This window comes from Scyliorhinus torazame, chromosome 16 (genome assembly GCF_047496885.1).
Source record: "Scyliorhinus torazame isolate Kashiwa2021f chromosome 16, sScyTor2.1, whole genome shotgun sequence".
NCBI lineage: Eukaryota > Metazoa > Chordata > Chondrichthyes > Carcharhiniformes > Scyliorhinidae > Scyliorhinus > Scyliorhinus torazame.
In genome coordinates, this window is record NC_092722.1 from 33,337,961 (window position 1) to 33,357,782 (window position 19,822).

Below are 19,822 nucleotides of genomic sequence, written 5' to 3' on the forward strand. Positions count from 1 at the left end.
CCATATTCTTGAGGGAACGGGCACGCATTTGGGAAGTAACTACACATGGGAGTGTTTTTGAGAAGGGATGATTGAAATGGGTCGTGGTTTGCAAAAACAGAGAGTCCTGGATAGTGGGGGCTGACAATCTGGGTCCAGGCGGTTGCACAGTTGCTTTGGTTGGCAGCTTCCCGGTTTAACACCTGGTACGCCATAACTGACCTTGACCATGGCTCTGGAGCCCCAGTCCAAGGTCCTCAGTGTCACCACATGGCTGGTGTGTTCAAATCACACAAAAACCTTGACTGACCCTCAAGGCTGCATTGACAGCGTCTTTTGGACGAGACAGGTGGGCATAAGGGATACTCTCTTTTGTGAAACATTAGTTCTGTTTACATCTCTACTGGTGTTTGCAGAGCTGAATTTTACTCTTTCCCCCTTCAGAATTTGCTCTCGGATTAGGAAACCAGGGGGCAGGTCCTTCTCACCAGGAGGCCATTCCGCCCCCCCCCAGTCAGTCCATCGGATTGGCGCCAACATTGGAGGCTGTCCCGCAGGTTGCTGCGAGAGCCCCGCAACAATTTAAGAAAAGAATAACGGGGACAATTAGCCAAGCGGCCCTCAGATTAAAGTCTCGGGACAACCTGTCCGCCCAGAAGGGAGCGGGCGCCATGTTGGGTCTCCGGCGGCTTCTGCTGAAGAGCCGCTTCGGGTGAGTGTGAGGGGCAGTGAGTGAGTGTGAGGGGAGTGGGCCCTGAGCTGCCCGCGGCTCTCCGGTGCCGGGACACGGAGAGACTCCTCGAGCAGCCCACGGCGGCCGGGCCGGGTGTGGACGGCGGGCCGGTGAAGGAAAGCGCGGCACCGGCTTTGACTGGGGTCCCCCCCCGAGCGGGGAGTGGGGGGAAATCGGCTCGTTGTTGAAACACGCGAAACGCGCCTCATAATTATATTTTGGCAGTGTTTCGATGAACGACCTTGGGAGATCAGTGAAGCAGCTACCGAGGATTGGGTTGAGGCAGCACCTTGCAAACATGGGCTCCCCCCGTAGCTGCTTCACTGATCTCTCGAGGTCGCTCATAGAAACACTGCCAAAATATAATTATGAGGCACTTTGAGCAAAAGAAGGTGATTTTTGTGAGGAACGATGAAAAGTCGGGTCAGGGAATTCGGTCAGGATAGCGAGGGTAGGCCAACCAGCTAAACATTGGAATAGGGGGTTCAATTCCGACCTTGGGCGACTATCTCTGAGGGAGTTGGACATTCTCCCCGTGTCTGCGTGGCTTTCCTCCCACAGTCCAAAGATGTGCAGTTTAGTTTGACCATGCTAAATTTCCCCTTGTGGTTGCAGAAATAGGGCAGGGGATTGGGCCTACGTAGGGTGGTCTTTCGAAGGGTCGGTGCAAGTTTGATGGGCCGATACACTGTAGGGATTCTAGTCCAGCCTGGCAGTTGATCTACTGAAATACTAATCATTTTTTAAAATAAATTTAGAATACCCAATTATTTTTTTTTTCCAATTAAGGGGAAATTTAGTGTGGCCAATTCACCTACCCTGCACATTTTTGGGTTGTGGGGGGGTGAAACCCACGCAAACGATGTGCAAACTCCACACGGACAGTGACCCAGAGCCGGGATCGAACCTGAGACCTCGGCGCCGTGAGGCAGCAATGCTAACCACTGCGCCACCGTGCTGCACCCTGAAACCCTAATCATGCCTCTTTTGATGCATTGTTGGCCAGCTTCCCACGCAAACACAGGAAGAATGTGCCAACTCCACAATGATAATGACCCAGAGACGGGATCGAACCTGGGACCTCGGTGCCGTGAGGCAGCAATGCTAACCACTGTGCCACCGTGCTGCCCAACGTGGACATAGATGAGTCTTTCAGCAGCAGGGTGGTTGAGGCAGCAATAAAAGCAAATGATATGCACAGAGCTAAAAGTAACCAGACCTTGAGACAGGGAGGATATTGGGTCAGATCTCAGCTCAGGGTCTCGCAGGGTGTTGAGATTGCAAGTAGCCTAGTTCAACTTGAGACTATGGGCGCAATTCTCCCCCCAAAAGGTTATGGCGGGAGGTTTCCTGCCGACGAGTTCCCCACCGCTATTCAATTACTCTTTAATCACGTTTTTGGGCTCTGGGGAATTTCTCATCAGTTTAGCCCACACTTAGAATTTTCTTTTAGCACTGGGCAGCTATTGGCACTGGGGAGCTGAACTCTGAGATCAAGCCGCCATTTTGAAAGGGTGGCCCAATCTCTAAGTGAGCTTACCCCCCCCATGGGCAATGTCACCCCCCACACACAAGGACACTACCCCAAATTCCCCCAAGTGAGGGATCACTGGGAGTCCCTGCTCTTCAGCACCCCCCCAAGTCTCCTCTCTTCGAGGACCCCCGCCCATCACCCCTCCAACCTCCCAGAGGCCCAAACTTACCTGCCCTGCGTTCTCCCACCAAACTCCCTCTCCACCCTCATTTCATGGGCATGGCCCCCTTGCCCTCTGACCCTTGGCAGTGCCACCCAGGCAGTGCTCCTGCTGCTTGGCAGTGTCATCCGGGCACTGGAATTACCAGGGTGGCAGTGCCAAGGTGCCAGCTGGGCAGGATCAATGTCACTGCGTTCCAGGGGAAGGGCCAGGGAGCCACCCTGACCACAGATGGCCTGGGAGAGCCTCAGCTGCCGTTCTGTCTGAACAACGTTTGTTTGGACCAGCACCGATCGGCGCCCAGCTGAAGCCTCCCTGGGGGGGCCGGAGAATCAAGGGAGGCCTGTGTGTCCCGAGCACGGTAGGTCTTAAGTAGGTTTACGACCTACTTCCATGAGTGACGTTTGGTCAAGCCCATTTGTGGCACGACTCCGATATCTCATGGGACTTTGGAGAATCTCGGGAGGCGTGGAGCCTGTCGGGAGGCTCGCTGGAGGCCTTTCTTGAGATTCTCCAGCCGCGTTGCACTCAAGCAAGAGCACAACGCGGCCGGAGAAACGTGCCCAATGTGTTGGAGAGGGGATTGAATTTGTGTGGGTGTCAATGGCGATGGCTCTGTCACGTTTAAATGTCAACAATTGTTTGTGGTATAATTGTTGTCTGCAACCATTTGCAGGCTCCGGTTACAACACACAGCTCCAATAGCTGTGAAGAATGAACCAGTCTTCGATTTCAAGCAAGGAAGCTCAGAACGACAAGCCCTGGATAAGGTTTGGTCACAAGTTTTACTTAAAAAAGAATCTTGTGTAACTTAAAGCATGAATGAATAAAATTCCAACAAGTACAAAACCACATCAACATGACAGTTAAACGGATGCACAAAATAATAAAATGAACAATGGAATTGCTTTCAAAACGAAGTGCATCCTAGCACACCAACATGTATACATTGGGACTTGTGGACCTTCTTGTATTCAGCCTATTTGCATCAATGTTATCAGTCCAGTAGGGTTTATCACAACTTTGAATTTTAAAAATTCATTCCGGGAATGTAGGTGTTGCTCCAAAGGCCGCATTTGTTGTTAAATCGTTATTTGTTGGCAAGAAAATGGTGGTGGACTGAATTCTTGAACTGCTGCAGTCCGTGTGATAATAGTGCACCCATCAGGGGTGGCATGTGGCGTAGTGGTTAGCACTGGGACTACGGCGCTGAGGACCCGGGTTCGAATCCTGGCCCTGGGTCACTGTGGAGTTTGCACATTCTCCCCACGTCTGCGTGGGTTTCACTCCCACAATCCAAAGATGTGCAGGTTAGGTGGATTGGCCCTTAATTGGGAAAAAAAAATAATTGGGTACTCTAAATTTATTTTTAAAAATATGCATCCATGACCACTAATTTCCTTCCTTACCTTTGAACACTATAGTGAGTGGCCACTTCACAGAACATTTATAAGGTGGAACAAGAGGATAGTCGGTGCAGACCAGCTGGATCATATAGCCTCCTTTCTATGTATTGCCTGCGGGAATGAGCTCACTTGGACAATGTTGCTTATTGAAAGTTGTAGGATAAAAACCTTGAGCAATTTTAAAATTGATTTAAATATCAGAAAATGATAATGTTCGAAACTTGTGCTAAGTATCAATTCATAAAGAACAGCATTTAGAAGCTATAATGTGATATAGTACTGGAATATCAACTTGTAGGGTTGAACTGTAGGCGTTGTGGGAACATCATAGTTACTTGTGTCTTGTTCTGATCCTAGCCCACAAGCTAAATTCATTTTCATAACCTGCCATTCCAAGTTTTTGGTCCAGTGCCATACACTACACTCCCATTTCAAATTATATCTGTTAAATACTTTTTTCTTCATGAATTATAAGAGTAGGCCATTTAGCCCCTTGAGTCTGCTCCCCCATTTAATGAGATCATGGCTGCCCTTTGCTGAACAAAAAAGAACTATCTCAGATTTAAATTAACATTGAGCATCAATTGCCATTTGTGAAGAGAGCGTTCCAAATCTCGAACACCCTTTATGTGTAGAAGTGCTTCCCAATATCTCTCCTCAATGGTCGGGCCCTGATTTTTAGACTGTGCCCCCTAGTTCTAGAATCTTCAACCAATGGAAATAGTTTATTTATCTACCCTGTCTTTTCCTGTTAATATCTTGATGACTTCAATCAGATCACTCCTTAACCTTCTAAATTCTAGAGAAACCAGGCCTAATTTGTATAATCCCAAAACTTGTCCCCTGAATTTCATTCTCATTCTTAGAAACCTAGATAGCACTCCCTCCAAAGCCACAATACCCAAGGGGATCTAACCAGCGTTTTGTAAAGCTGCAGCATAACGTTTGCATCCTTCCACTCCAGTCCTCTAGATATAATGGGCAGCATTATGTACTAAGCACATATTTTAAACTTTATAATTTCCTGACTTTAAATAAATTGAAAAATTGTCCAAGGTGTTTCTATCCTACAGCTTCCCATAATCTGATGAACAGATTGGCAAAGTGGGCTCATTTCCACAGGCAATTCTTGGATACATAATATTTTACAGCAGGAAGTAGGCTATTTGACCTATCATGTCTGTACTGACTATCTCCTTCGTTCCATTTCCTATTACTTTCTTGTACATTTTCTCAACTAATTATCTGTTTAGAAATCCTTAGGTTTTGTTTCTTCCCCCAGCTCAATGTATGAAAAATATGCTACTACCCTCCATTCATTTTGTGACCATCTGGAATTTATGCCTTCTTACTGGATCTTTAATCACTGAAAGTAGCTTGTCCCCATTTCTTCCTTTGCACCTGTCGTCAATGCTGATTCATGAATAACCAGGAAAATATTTTTTGCAGTAGGGTGGCTGTGCTTTCGAGGCACAATGGCTGTATCTGGTCAATAATTTTCTAACTGAAGGAAATAGTGTAACCCGAACGTGACATGCCTATACCCTGGCCATATGGAAAGACGAGAATAGTTTTAGTACAGTGGAATTTGCACTTTCTCCCCGTGTCTGCATGGGTTTCTTCTGGATGCTCCGGTTTCCTCCCACAGTCCAAAGATGTGCAGGTTAGATGAATTGGCCATACTAAATTATCCCTCAGTGTCCAAAAATGGTCAGGTGGGATTCCAGGGTTACGGGGATAGAGTGGAGGCTTGGGCTTAAGTAGGGTGCTCTTTAAGTGGGTGGGTGCAGGCTCAATGGGCCAAATGGCCTTCTCCTGCACTGTAAATTCTATGATTCTATGATACCATTGCCAAGTCAGCTAACCCAATATAAAGAGTTTAGAGTACCCAATTTTTTTTTTTTCCAATTTAGCGTGACCAATCCACCTAACCTGCACATCTTTGGATTGTGGGGGTGAAACTCACGCAGACATGGGGAGAATGTGCAAACTCCACACGGACAGTGACCCAGGGCCGGGATTCAAACCCAGGTCCTCAGCGCTGATGTCCCAGTGCTATCCACTGCGCCACGTGCCGCCGCAATATAAATAATTGTGCTGGAAATTTATAACTTAATTTTTTGCAGAAACAATTTGCCTCCATCCTCTTGGCAGATGGGTAGTTTATTTAACTACTTAAAGATTGTTGTTTACTCCTTTGCTACCCCAAATCTTATTAGGCTCCCCTGCACCACACTCCGTTCCCCAGGCAGTAAGCCACTGTAACCAGGTAATAGTACTGATTTTGCCAGCTTCATCTTGTGCCACCTGTATAGCACAGCCTTGATCACTGTGTATGACCACTTTGGGGCAGCACGGTGGCGCAGTGGTAGCACTGCAGTCTCACGGCACCGAGGTCCCAGGTTCGATCCTGGCTCTGGGTCACTGTCCGTGTGGAGTTTGCACATTCTCCCCGTGTTTACGTAGGTTTCGCCCCCACAACCCAAAGATGTGCAAGGTAGGTGGATTGAACACGCTAAATTGCCCCTTAATTGGAGAAAAAATGAATTGGGTACTCTAAAGTAATAAAAAAGTGTATGACCACTCTGATTTCTGCCTCTCTGGGGTTTGAAACAGGTCTCCTAAAACACTAGATATAATTCTGAACATGGTGATGGCCCAAGGATGAAGATATTAGAAACTAATGGCCTCATTATCATTTCTATAGATCCTCCAAATAAGACATTAACCACAATCTTTCCCAATAATCGACTCCTCTCAAAAATAATGCCCTTTCTGTTTTATAAAGAACAGAATATTGCTAGGGCGTTACCGGACCACATTCTCCTCATAAAAGGATTACACTTATAGTTTAGTGCCACAACACGTTTGATTTTGCTGAAGTGCAGTGAATTAGACATTGATTGTGCAGAAATCTCCTGACCTCTTGAGCATTATGACTTTCCTTATTGGTACTCCTCTGAGACTGAATGTAATTTTGAGAGAATAGATATTCTCACTCACAAGTTTTAAAGTATTTCCCCAAAATACTGAGATTTCAAAGGTATTTAATGCCTTTCATAGAAATTACGAATGCACTGATGACTAGTAAAAAATTACTCATACTTACAGTTGCTGGAGAATTGTTCCAATTTTCAAGCAGATCTTGAATTTTAGCACCTATCTTTCACCATTTTCACTAATCTGCATATTTCGACATTAACTGCAATAAGTTTACTTTCAGGAAGAATCCTCCCCCCTCCCCCATGCAAGCCTTTACCTTGATTGAACTGACAATCAAATCATAAGAACATGTAGGTGTAGGAGTATGCCATTCAGCCCTTCACTACGGCTCTGCCATCCAATGAGACCATGGCTGACCTTGTACATCAACACCATTTTCCTGCACTTGATGTTTTTAATATGTAGGAAACTATTGATTTCTGTCTTGAACAAATGCACTGATTTAACCTCCACAGCCTTGGGGACAGACAATTCCAAAGATTCACCACCTTCAGTGAGCTACACCTTCCTTGTTGTGTCATGTAAGAATTGCGTACATTTGTGGGCAGCAGGGTGGTGCAGTGGGTAGCACTGCTGCCTCAGGGCGCGAGGTCCCAGGTTTGATTCCGGCTCTGGGTCACTGTGCGTGTTGAATTTGCACAGTCTCCCCATGTTTGCGTGCGTTTCACCCCCACAACCCAAAGATGTGCATGGTAGGTGGATTTGCCACGCTAAATTGCCCCTCAATTGAATAAAATGAATTGGGTACTCTAAATTTAAAAAAAAAAATTGCGTACATTTGAATTTGACCATCTGACATTCTTCTAAACTCTAGAGAATAAAAGCCTAATAATCTTCCCTCCTAGGACAACCCCTCCATCCCAGGAATTAGTTTGGTGAACCTTTGTTGCACTTCATCTAGGGAGACCAAAGTTGCACATGTGATCATTGTTATGGGGGACTTTAACTTTCCAAATATTGACTGGAAACGCTATAGTTCGAGTACTTTAGATGGGTCTGTTTTTGTCCAATGTGTGCAGGGGGGTTTCCTGACACAGTGTGTAGATAGGCCAACGAGAGGCGAGGCCATATTGGATTTGGTACTGGGTAATGAACCAGGACAGGTGTTAGATTTGGAGGTAGGTGAGCACTTTGGTGATAGTGACCACAATTCGATAACGTTTACTTTAGTGATGGAAAGGGATGGGTATATATCGCAGGGCAAGAGTTATATCGGGGAAAGGCAATTATGATGCGATGAGGCAAGACTTAGGATGCATCGGATGGAGAGGAAAACTGCAGGGGATGGGCACAGTGGAAATGTGGAGCTTGTTCAAGGAACAGCTACTGCATGTCCTTGATAAGTATGTACCTGTCAGGCAGGGAGGATGGGGTCGAGCGAGGGAACCGTGGTTTACTAAAGCAGTCGAAACACTTGTCAAGAGGAAGAAGGAGGCTTATGTAAAGATGAGACATGAAGGTTCAGTTAGGGCACTCGAGAGTTACAAGTTAGCTAGGAAGGACCTAAAGAGAGAGCTAAGAAGAGCCAGGAGGGGACATGAGAAGTCTTTGGCAGGTAGAATCAAGGATAACCCTAAAGCTTTCTATAGATATGTCAGGAATAAAAGAATGACTAGGGTAATAGTAGGGCCAGTCAAGGACAGTAGTGGGAAGTTGTGCGTGGAGCCCGAGGAGATAGGAGAGGTGCTAAATGAATATTTTTCGTCAGTATTCACACAGGAAAAAGACCATGTTGTCGAGAATACTGAGATTCAGGCTACTAGACTAGAAGGGCTTAAGGTTCATAAGGAGGAGGTGTTAGCAATTCTGGAAAGTGTGAAAATAGATAAGTCCTCTGGGCCGGATGGGATTTATCCTAGGGTTCTCTGGGAAGCTAGGGAGGAGATTGCTGAGCCTTTGGCTTTGATCTTTAAGTCATCTTTGTCTACAGGAATAGTGCCAGAAGACTGGAGGATAGCAAATGTTGTCCCCATGTTCAAGAAGGGGAGTAGAGACAACCCCGGTAACAGCTTGGGGCTGTTTAGCAAGGGCTAAATCGCTGGCTTTGAAAGCAGACCAAGGCAGGCCAGCAGCACGGTTCAATTCCCGTACCAGCCTCCCCGAACAGGCGCCGGAATGTGGCGACCAAGGGCTTTTCATGTAACTTCATTTGAAGCCTACTTGTGACAATAAGCAATTTTCATTCATTTTCATTTCATATAGACCAGTGAGCCTTACTTCTGTTGTGGGCAAGGTCTTTGAATGGTTTATAAGAGATAGGATGTATGATCATCTGGAAAGGAATAATTTGATTAGAGATAGTCAACACGGTTTTGTGAAGGATAGGTCGTGCCTCACAAACCTTATTGAGTTCTTTGAGACGGTGACCAAACAGGTGGATGAAGGTAAAGCTGTTGATGTGGTGTATATGGATTTCAGTAAAGAGTTTGATAAGGTTCCCGCGGTAGGCTATTACAGAAAATACGGAGGTATGCGATTCAGGGTGATTTAGCAGTTTGGATCAGGAATTGGCTAGTTGGAAGAAGACAAAAGTTGGTGGTTGATGGGAAATGTTCAGACTGGAGTCCAGTTACTAGTGGTGTACCACAAGGATCTGTTTTGGGGCCACTGCTGTTTGTCATTTTTATAAATGACCTGGAGGAGGGCGTAGAAGGATGGGTGAGTAAATTTGCAGATGACACTAAAGTCGGTGGAGTTGTGGACAGTGCGGAAGGATGTTACAAGTTACAGAGGGACATAGATAAGCTGCAGCGCTGGGCTGAGAGGTGGCAAATGGAGTTTAATGCAGAAAAGTGTGAGGTGATTCATTTTGGAAGGAATAACAGGAAGACAGCGTACTGGGCTAATGGTAAGATTCTTGGTAGTGTGGATGAGCAGAGCGATCTCGGTGTCCATGTACATAGATCCCTGAAAGTTGCCACACAGGTTGCCACACAGGTTGAGAGGGTTGTTAAGGCGTACGGTGCGTTAGCTTTTATTGGTAGAGGGATTGAGTTTCGGAGCCATGAGGTCATGTTGCAGCTGTACAAAACTCTGGTGCGACCGCATTTGGAGTATTGCGTGCAATTCTGGTCGCCGCATTATAGGAAGGATGTGGAAGCATTGGAAAGGGTGCAGAGGAGATTTACCAGAATGTTGCCTGGTATGGAGGGAAGATCTTATGAGGGAAGGCTGAAGGACTTGAGGCTGTTTTTGTTAGAGAGAAGAAGGTTAAGAGGTGACTTAATTGAGGCATACAAGATGATCAGAGGATTGGATAGGGTGGACAGTGAGAGCCTTTTTCCTCGGATGGTGATGTCTAGCACGAGGGGACATAGCTTTAAATTGAGGGGAGATAGATATAAGTCAGATGTCAGAGGTAGGTTCTTTACTCAGAGAGTAGTAAGGGCGTGGAATTCCCTGCCTGCAACAGTAGTGGACTCACCAACACTAAGGGCATTCTATGGTCATTGGATAGACATATGGACGATAAGGGAATAGTGTAGATGGGCTTTAGAGTGGTTTCACAGGTCGGTGCAACATCGAGGGTTGAAGGGCCTGTACTGCGCTGTAATGTTCTATGTTTTATTACAAGGAACAGAGGCTCTTTGATGATGTTACGCAACTATCCTCTGAGGAGTTGATATCTGAAGCTATAGCTTCCTGACCTCCGATAGGAACTGCTCCGAGGGTAGTTGTTGACGATCAAGTTTAGTTTCTCGACAGGATTGTCAAAATACATCTATAGATAGCCCACTAAGCTACGTTACCTCTAGATACTGAGGGAACAATGATATAGCAGAAAATAGATAGAATCTGTGGACTCCATTGTTAATCCATTAGAATAGAAGAAGCCTTAATTCCCCCTGGATTCTAGCAGTAGAAATAGAAATAGTTAATATATTAATTTCTATTAGGATAGTCTCCTGTTTTACATTTATTACCGTTAGTTGAGTGTTGCTTTCCCTGGGACTCCTAATCACTGTTAACCAGTGAAAGGAGTGTAGCCATCTGGGATGGCCACTTACAAAGGAAACATGGATACTTGCAAAGACTCAAGGGAAATATGGCCAATTCAGGCAAACTCAGAGCCTAAATGTATATTTGCTAACCGAGAACCAGACAGTATCGAAACCCCTAGCCGATTTGCATTCTAATGGCCCATTTCATCAGGACAAAGGACTGGTACTCGGGTATCAGATACAATTCCAGACACATCGGCGCCACTCCCTTCACCCAGGAAGCCCAAACAGCTAAGGTCAATGGCCGCTCAGGACACTCCCAGCCATCAAGGCACCCGCCCCTTTATTGGCTCAAATCGAGGCCTGCCGAATTATTGGGTTCAAAGCTAAGAACAGCCCAAAAGAGCGCAAAACCCCAAAGGATAAAGAGAGACACTGCCATGTGTTCGATCTCTTTTGGCCCTGGCACACCGGCACTCTTTTTGGCCCGGCCTATACCTGAAGCCAACTGCAGCACCACGACCAGACGCAAGTTCAATATCAACGATCGCTACCAGACGGATGAGCCCAGCAGAACCGAAGTTACTTCTCCAGACCCAGCCACTCCTTATCCGCACAAAGGCCTTGTTCTCCTGCCAAAGCCGGGTGCCTGAAGTTAAGTACAGGTTGTTGTAGTGTCAGGTATAATTTAGGTTGTAGTGTTTTTATGTTGCATGTGAGAGTTAATCTTGTGTGTAAATAAACTATTATTGAACAACTAACTGACTGGTTGTTGGGTATTTCATCATTTTGAAATTTTGTTTCAACCAAGTCTGTTGAACATGTAAACAGCAGTTGGGATTAACGACCGACGGGTCGCTGGAAACCAAAGTTGAGTGCAGAGACTGTGGCAAAGAGCATTCTTTAAACCACACGCAAAAAAAAAAGGCACAGATCAGGGGAAACAAGACTTGCCAGAGACAGTAAAGAGTTTTAAAAACTTTTCCAAATCAGTGATGGGAACATTGGGTGCTTATGAGCTGCGGCAGGGCAAGAATGGGTGGAATCCCCGGGTAGGGCTGTGATCAGTGCCGTTGCTCCACTACCCGAGCTTAGCTGACCGAATACATAGGGGGTCCTCAGGCAGGTCGGGGATTAGTGCCATTACCCCACTGCCTGGGTGACCTTACACGAGCGGAAAGAGTTTGTAACATATGGACTCCGAGAATGTGCAGACGAGTAATCATGACTGCATCAAGAAATTTAGTGGACAGGCGACATTAATTAAACATCTGAAACCGGAAGAATAAAGTGTATCAAGAAATTCGAGAAATAAAGGCGGACAGGCTCCATCAGAAAATAGGACACCGTAAATTTCAATTGGTTCCTTTTTCTCATCATCTGGATGCCGCAGGGTTCCATTTCAAAAAGTGTCGTAAAAGGGTTACCATAACGGGAGTCAGACTCTGAGTCATCACCATCTCCCGGTTGCCAAACTCGTGTCTGGCATTTTCGTGCCGTGGGATACGAATCGTCGTTCCGTATCAATCAACCAGAGTTATCGCGGTGCCAATGAGGAATTCTTTGGTCAGAAGGGGCGGTATCTGCAAATGGCAAATTTCTATCATCGGGCGGTGGTGGTGGCTCTGGTTGTGGCAATGAAAGGGGGTATGAGGGGCCAAACATATCTTGGTAGGCGTTCCTGGGGCTGGAGCGACTGGGGCCTGGGCGGTTGTGCCATTGGTCGTTGATTTCAAATCTGGAGCGCTGTCGCTAGCGTCCGAATCAAGTTTAAGGTGGAAAGTCGTTCCTGGGGGCGGGGACAAGGTCGGGTCTGTGGACGTGCTGTCCTGGCTGGGGGAGGGTGGACGTGCTGTTCTGGCTGGGGGAGGGTGGACGTGCTGTCCTGGCTGGGGGAGGATGGACGTGCTGTCCTGGCTGGGGGAGGGTGGACGTGCTGTTCTGGCTGGGGGAGGGTGGACGTGCTGTTCTGGCTGGGGGAGGGTGGACGTGCTGTCCTGGCTGGGGGAGGATGGACGTGCTGTCCTGGCTGGGGGAGGGTGGACGTGCTGTCCTGGCTGGGGTAGGGTGGACGTGCTGTCCTGGCTGGGGTAGGGTGGACGTGCTGTCCTGGCTGGGGGAGGGTCGGACTAGGTTGTCAGTGGATGGGGCGTAATCGTCTGCTATTGCCAGGGAGATGTGGTGTGAGTGGCTGCACTGGGTTTCATAAACCTTAAGTTGGTTGATATGAAACCATCCTGACTTTCCATTAGGATACGTTATTTTATATACCGAGGGACTTACTTTATCTGAAATTGAGTAGGGTCCTGCAAATTTAGGGGAGGGACCACATAAAATTCTATTCTTTAATACAATTCCGTCCTATACCATCAGTGTGTCCTTGAATTTGTCGTAGGGGGCTGTGAAGTTACCGTTTAAAATTTGCTGAAGAGTGACGTCTGCCTTTTGGGCCTGTGCTAAATCTTGGATATTTGTCTGTGAGACCTGGAGTGCGTGTACTGGGGCACTCTCGGGGCGGGGGGAGGGGTTTGCCAAAAGTGACCGTGTCGTGATCCTGCCTTTGCTAGGGCGTCTGCTTTTACGTTACCAGGTGGGGAGCAACGATGATGGCTTCTAACCTTTATAATGCCATATTTGCGGTCTTTAGCTGTTTCAAGAATGTGCTTCAGTAATGGCGCTGTGGGTAGGGGTTTTCCGTTGGCGAATATGAATCCTCTAGATTCCCATATGGGCAGGAATTCCATCAAACTGTTACAGACATATAAACTGTCCAAATATATATCTGCGGGGGTCGGGATAGAATCTGGGTGCTCTACTATGTATGCAATGGCTGCTAACTCGGCTGCCTGTGATTCTAAATGACCTGGTAATTTTAGCGATATCTCCTCTAATGCGCGTCCCTGCATGTCTTCCACATATATACCACATCCTGTAATCCTTTTTCCATTATCAACGGTGGAGGAACCATCTACATTTTTAAAGATTTATCCGTGGGCTGGGTTCTCTGCGGTCTGATGCCTGCTTTTGTGGGTAGCAATTTAGGAATAAAGGGTCCTGCGTTGTGCCTGGCTGCGATGATTTCACACTCGTGGGGTTCCTTCATACTGCAAATTATCTGCTAAAAATATGTATGTCTTTGTCCTTTTTACTGTGATGTCCTTGTCTTGTAAGAGTAGGGTCCAGCGCGCTGCTCTAATCTGGCTAACTGAATCGTCTTTTAACCTACCATCTAACAGTAGTTGCGTTGGGGTGTGCTCGGTTAAAATGGTTACGGGGTTGAGGCCTGTGATGTATGAGAAGTACTGAACAGTCCAAAAAACTGTGAGCAAGTGCCTTTCGCAGGCTGAAAATCCTTGCTCCACTGGGTCCAAAACTCGTGAGGCATAAGCTACGGGTCCTAAACGATCGTGCCTTTCTTGGCGCAGTACGGCCGATAGGGTTCGGTCGGTGGTCATTCTTCTATGGCATATGGGGAGTGTGGGTCTGGTACCTGCAAAGCGGGGGATGTACCTAGGGCGCGTTTTAATGTGTCGATGACATCCATATGCTGTGGAAGCCATTCCCAAGGGGTGTTCTTTTTTTAGGAGCTCAGAAAGTGGGGCTGCCTTGGTGGCAAAACCGTCTGTATGGATCCTACAGTAACCAACCAGTCCTAAAAATGACCGGAGTGCAGTGACATTATGGGGCAAGGGCAATTTAACAATCGAACAATCCGTTTTTGCTCTATCTTTTTCCGTGTGTGATGGCTGTGCCAAAATAAAAGACCTTTTTCGTTTAGGATTTGGACCTTTTACAGGTTAACTTTACATCCAATTGAGTGTAGGAAACCTAATAATTCGGAAAGAAGCTAAATGTGCTCTTCCTTGGTATCAGTTTGTAGGAGCAAGTCGTCCACATACTGAAATGAGGCATTCGTGTCGAGGGAATTTGGATAATCCATTTGCCAATTGTTGGTGGAAAATGGAGGGGGAGTTGTGGAAACCTTGCGGAAGGCATGTCCATGTATATTGCCATCCTTGGAACGTGAAGGCCAATTTGTGTTGATAATTCTTATCTAATGGAATGGACCAGAAGCCATTGCTAATGTCGAGTATCGTAAAATACCTTGACTGTAGTCCCCGCTTCAGCATTGTCTCGGGACTCGTGGCAACGAGTGGGGGCTGCTAATGGAGTTACTTTATTGAGTTCTCTGTAATCGATGGTCAGTCTCCATTAACCATCTGGTTTCCTTATGGGCCAAATTGGGGCATTGTTTGTTGAGGCTACGGGCCAAATTACACCTTGGTCTAGCAAACTTTGAATTACTTTTGCAATTTCTCCCTCGGCTTGCTGTGGACAGCCGTATTATTTCTGGGGCTTGGGATCGGGACCTGTAATGGTGACTGTTCCCGGAATTTTTCCACAATCATGCTTGTGCTGGGCGAACGATGCTTTGTGTTTCCTTAGGACCTCTCTAATCATCCTATCTGTACTAATGGCTTGCAGATCAAACCAATAGTCGCCTACTGAGCAGATTCTGTGTTCGTAGTCTCCTACTCTGAGCGTGGCAGGGGCTCTCACTGTTCGAGCCATTTTCCAAACACACTTATTCACGGGGTCAAAGGAAAGGTTGTGTGAGCTCATGAAGTCGATCCCTAAAATGTGTTCTGCTGTTCAGGGCAAATCTACTAAAATAAAGGGGTGCTTGGCATTAAGGTTTCCAATTTTTAATATCAACAGGGGCCCTAATATATCCCTGCTGGACATGTCCTGTAGATCAGCTAAGAGTGATAGTGTCTGTAATGGGCCATTTATCTCGCTGAAACATTGTGGAGGAGTTTAAAGTGGTGCGGGACTCTCCTGTGTCCCAAAGGAACTCTACGGGGTGTCCCCCGGACTGTGCCTGAGACTACTGGGCTACCTGACTTGTCCCAGAGTGTGTCGCAGACCCAAGTTGGGGAGTCCGAACACCGTCAATCTGTGCTATTTATGGCAGAATTGGCTGGGCGGGCGCTAACGCTGTGTATAGGCCTGGCATTGTTTCTATGTAGGGCGTTCGCTTGCTGATTCCGTTGCTGGTTCGGGGGGCATTGCATTTGCGGTCGTAATTTCCCTTTTGTCCACAATTATAGCATCCCTGTGCTCTGTGGTGCTGTCCGTCATGTCTACCTTTGTTTACCCATGCGGGGTCCTGATGTGTCCTTACTGGATTCATATTCGCTTATGCCTTTTCCTGCTTTGCATTTTTATGTAGGGATTGTTCCCAAGCTCTAGAAAGTTTCTTCAGAACCCACACTTCGTTATGTGTGGTGTCTGAGCAGTCATAATTCGCACAGGCTTTTTGACCTGCTTCTGTGGCGTGGGAGACTAAAATACGGGTCCATTTGGTTGTGTTTTCGACATTTAAGTGTGCGCGGACTAAATCTCCAAATACCGCTTTAAAGTGAATCAAAGGCGTCCTGCGTATGCAGTCGGATGCTCTCCCTCCTTTTGTCTGCAGCGATTTAGACCTTCTACGGGATCTCCTCTGTTATAAACAATTGCATCTAAAATAGCTGCCTTCATGTCCTGGAGGCTTCCTCCTCCTACATTCTGTGGATTGGGTAATGCTGAACTAACGGATGTGTCAAGGCTCATCACTATAAGTTTCACTTCCTCCTGTTCGTCCAGACCGTACATAACTGTCTGTTGTCTTACTCGCTCAAAGTAATGGTGTAGTTCTGCTGTGGGTTGGAATGGTTCAATTTTGGCGCAGGCATCTCTCAATTGTGTGATGGTTAGTGGGGTGATGTACACAATTGGGTTCGTCGTCAATCGGTGACTTGTGCTGCGTGGTGACTGGATTCATGGGGTTGTGTACTGCCTGTGTAGTCGGTGGTGCGGGTGCTTTCCTTTTCGGGGCCTGGGGGGTTCCATTGTGATTTTTGGTGTCTTCTACATATCTATAGGTAGTTTCATTGAGTTCCTGCCAATCGGGGCCATCTTCCTGGTCTAAATTTGGTCCAAAGGTGTCTCTGAATCCATTTTGCACGAAGAGCAGTGACTAACCTTGAAATTTGCTGCCTGCATTTGGCGTAGTCTACTGAACTCTGCCTTTGTTCCATTGTGGAACTGTGGATTGCTCGTAAAGCTGCCTTCAAATCTGCGCATTGCTTCTTTAACTGTTCTACCTGTTGTTCCGTCTCTTCTCTTACCAAGACTGCGTGCTGTGTATCTTGATAGGCCTTATCGTATTGTGTCTGAAAGCTGTTTAGGTGGACTAAACAAGATTGGTGTGCCCGTTTGACATCAGCCTTGTCTTTTGCTGCTGGCTGCTCTTGGAGTTGCTCATTAACTTTTTCACACTTGCTAACGTTTCCCTCACTCTTCTCCTCTTTCTCCACAAGCTGTCTGCGGAGCGTCCTCATGACCTCCTCTGTGCCTCACAATTGTACCACACAAGACACGATTGCCATCGGCTTACAAACTTTCCCTAAACTCTCCTTGTGCATCTCGGTTAGGTTGTCCCACCAAGTTTGTCCCATACTACCAGGACCTGACTCTTCATTCGAACAAAACTCAGACCAAAGAGGCCATCCTTTCCCCTTTAAATATTTCCTTAGTTCCACTTTTCCCATATGGGACACTGCTCTGCTCTACTGGTCGCTGCGACCTCGGGTTCCTGTGGGTTCATAAGGCGTTCCATTGCCTTTGCTGCCATTTCTACTGGTATCTCTTTCTGTATCCTAAATTTGGGATGGGGCGATTAGGGCAGCGATGCAAACAGCGGGTAAGCCCTAAGCTATTTTCCGGTTCACAAAACTCCCGATAGTTTTATGCAACAAAATCTAACGAGTTTACTGTACATCCCTGTTAGGACGCATGCAAATTACTACACACTTCCGAATCTTGGAGGTTTGATCAATACGGGTCTTACACTTGTGGTTTCTTTCACTTTTCCAATTGGGTTTCTAATTCAACGTTTTGTGGGTTCCCTCGGAATGACAAAATCACTTCTAAGTCGAGTCCCGTCAGAGGTCGCCAATAACTGTTGCCCTTTTTAATACTGAGTGGGATACTATTCCAACAGCTTCACCAATAATGTTGCCAATTAATAATGATGATATTGCTTTTCAGAGTCGCCAGGTATCAAATGATACCACCACAAGGTTCAACCGGATATTGATCAAAGACCCAACAACCAGTCAGTTAGTTCAAGTTCAATAATAGTTTATTTACACACAAGACTAACTCACACATGCAACATAAAAATACTACAAGCTAAATTATACCTGACACTACAACAACCTGTACTTAACTTCAGGCACCCGGCTTTGGCAGGAGAACAAGGCCTTTGTTCGGATAAGGAGTGGCTGGGTCTGGAGAAGTAACTTCGGTTCTGCTGGGCTCATCCGTCTGGCAGCGATCGTTGATATTGAACTTGCGTCTGGTCGTGGTGCTGCAGTTGGCTTCAGTTATAGGCCGGGCCAAAGAGTGCCGGTGTGCCAGGGCCAAAAGAAATCGAACACATGGCAGTGTCTCTCTTTATCCTTTGGGGTTTTGCGCTCTTTTGGGCTGTTCTTAGCTTTGAACCCAATAATTCGGCAGGCTTTGATTACTGCCTTCGATTTGAGCCAATAAAGTGGCGGGTGCCTTGATGGCTGGGCATGTCCTGAGCGGTCATTGACCTTGGCTGTTTGGGCTTCCTGGGTGAAGGGAGTGGAGCCGATATGTCTGGAATTGTATCTGATACCTGAGTACCAGTCCTTTGTCCTGGGGAAATGGGCCATTAGAATGCAAATCGGCTAAGGGTATCGATACTGTCTGGTTCTCTGTTAGCAAATATACATTTAGGCTCTGAGTTTGCCTGAATCCTGTATTGGCCATATTTCCCTTGAGTCTTTGCAAGTTTCCTTTGTAAGTGGTCATCCCAGATGGCTACAGGAGTGGAAGCAAAGCAATGTGTCAAACATATCTCATGGCCATGTGGAAAGAAAAGAACAGTATTAACATACATTGTCAAGTCAACTAACCCATTACAAATAATTATGGTGGAAACTTACAACTAACTTCTTCCAGCTCCAATACAGCATAATTTTGTCAGCATCCTCCTGTACCATCTTCAGTGTATAAGAGAGTAATCAATACCGCTTCCACCTTTGTAACGTTACCCGCCTCTATCTCTGTGCTGCCACTGCTGAAACTCTTGTAGGTATCTGTGTTTTCCTCCAAAGTCTAATACTTTTGATTCTGTCCTTGCTAGCCTTTCCATCTGCATTCTTCATGAACTCCAACTTGTTTAAGACTCCAAAGCATGTACTGCACTGGGTACTGTTCATCCATCACTGTTTTTACTGACCAACCATGTGTCCACAGAGCACAAGCAGGAATTGGGCAAGGTAACAGAGGTTGTGGTTGAGGAGATGGCTTGAAGATAGGGGAGCTTTAGCATGTTGTAAGCTGTTGGGTAGAGAATTCCAGAGAGCAAGGTCATGATGATTGCACGTCCTGCCATTACTGCCGAAGTGTTGTGGGCCTACATGTAGAGTAAGTAAGAATCGGAATTAAATAATTGTTATAGCACAGAAGGATGCCATTTGGCCCATTGTGTTTGCATCAGCTCTCCAAATGAGTATTTCATGCAATTCCTCTGCTTTTTTCCCATACCCCTTCACATTGTTTCTATTCAAGTAGTCATCTCAATGCCCTCTTGAATGTCTCGATTGAACCTGCCTCCACCACACTTTAATTAAAAAAAAATTTTTTTAATTCAAATCTTTACATATTTTCAACAACCCTTACAGAAAAAAGAAAAACAAAGAACACATAAATAAACATCTTACAACTACATCACGAATTCCCCTAATATACAAACCCCCCATTAAGCCACAATAAACACAATAGTAAACACAAAGTACACCCCCAACCCCCCGGTTGCTGCTGACCACCTCCTAACGCTCCGCTAGAAAGTCTAGGAACGGTTGCCACCGCCTGAAGAACCCTTGCACAGACCCTCTCAAGGCAAATTTTACCCTCTCCAATTTAATGAATCCTGCCATGTCGTTGACCCAGGCTTCCACGCTTGGGGGCCTCGCATCTTTCCACAAA

The 19,822-nt window shown here is 46.4% G+C and overlaps 1 protein-coding gene across 1 annotated transcript in view; it reads left to right on the top strand.

The window, feature by feature from the left end:
- Positions 1 to 486: 486 nt before the first annotated feature.
- The window catches only part of aldh4a1 (aldehyde dehydrogenase 4 family, member A1), a 56,307-nt gene continuing 36,971 nt past the window's right edge, over positions 487 to 19,822 (top strand). The window contains exons 1-2 of the mRNA XM_072478214.1: positions 487 to 691; positions 3,083 to 3,176. Coding sequence (XP_072334315.1) covers positions 651 to 691; positions 3,083 to 3,176 — 135 coding nt within the window. The 5' untranslated portion in view covers positions 487 to 650. The remainder of the gene's footprint in view (positions 692 to 3,082; positions 3,177 to 19,822) is intronic.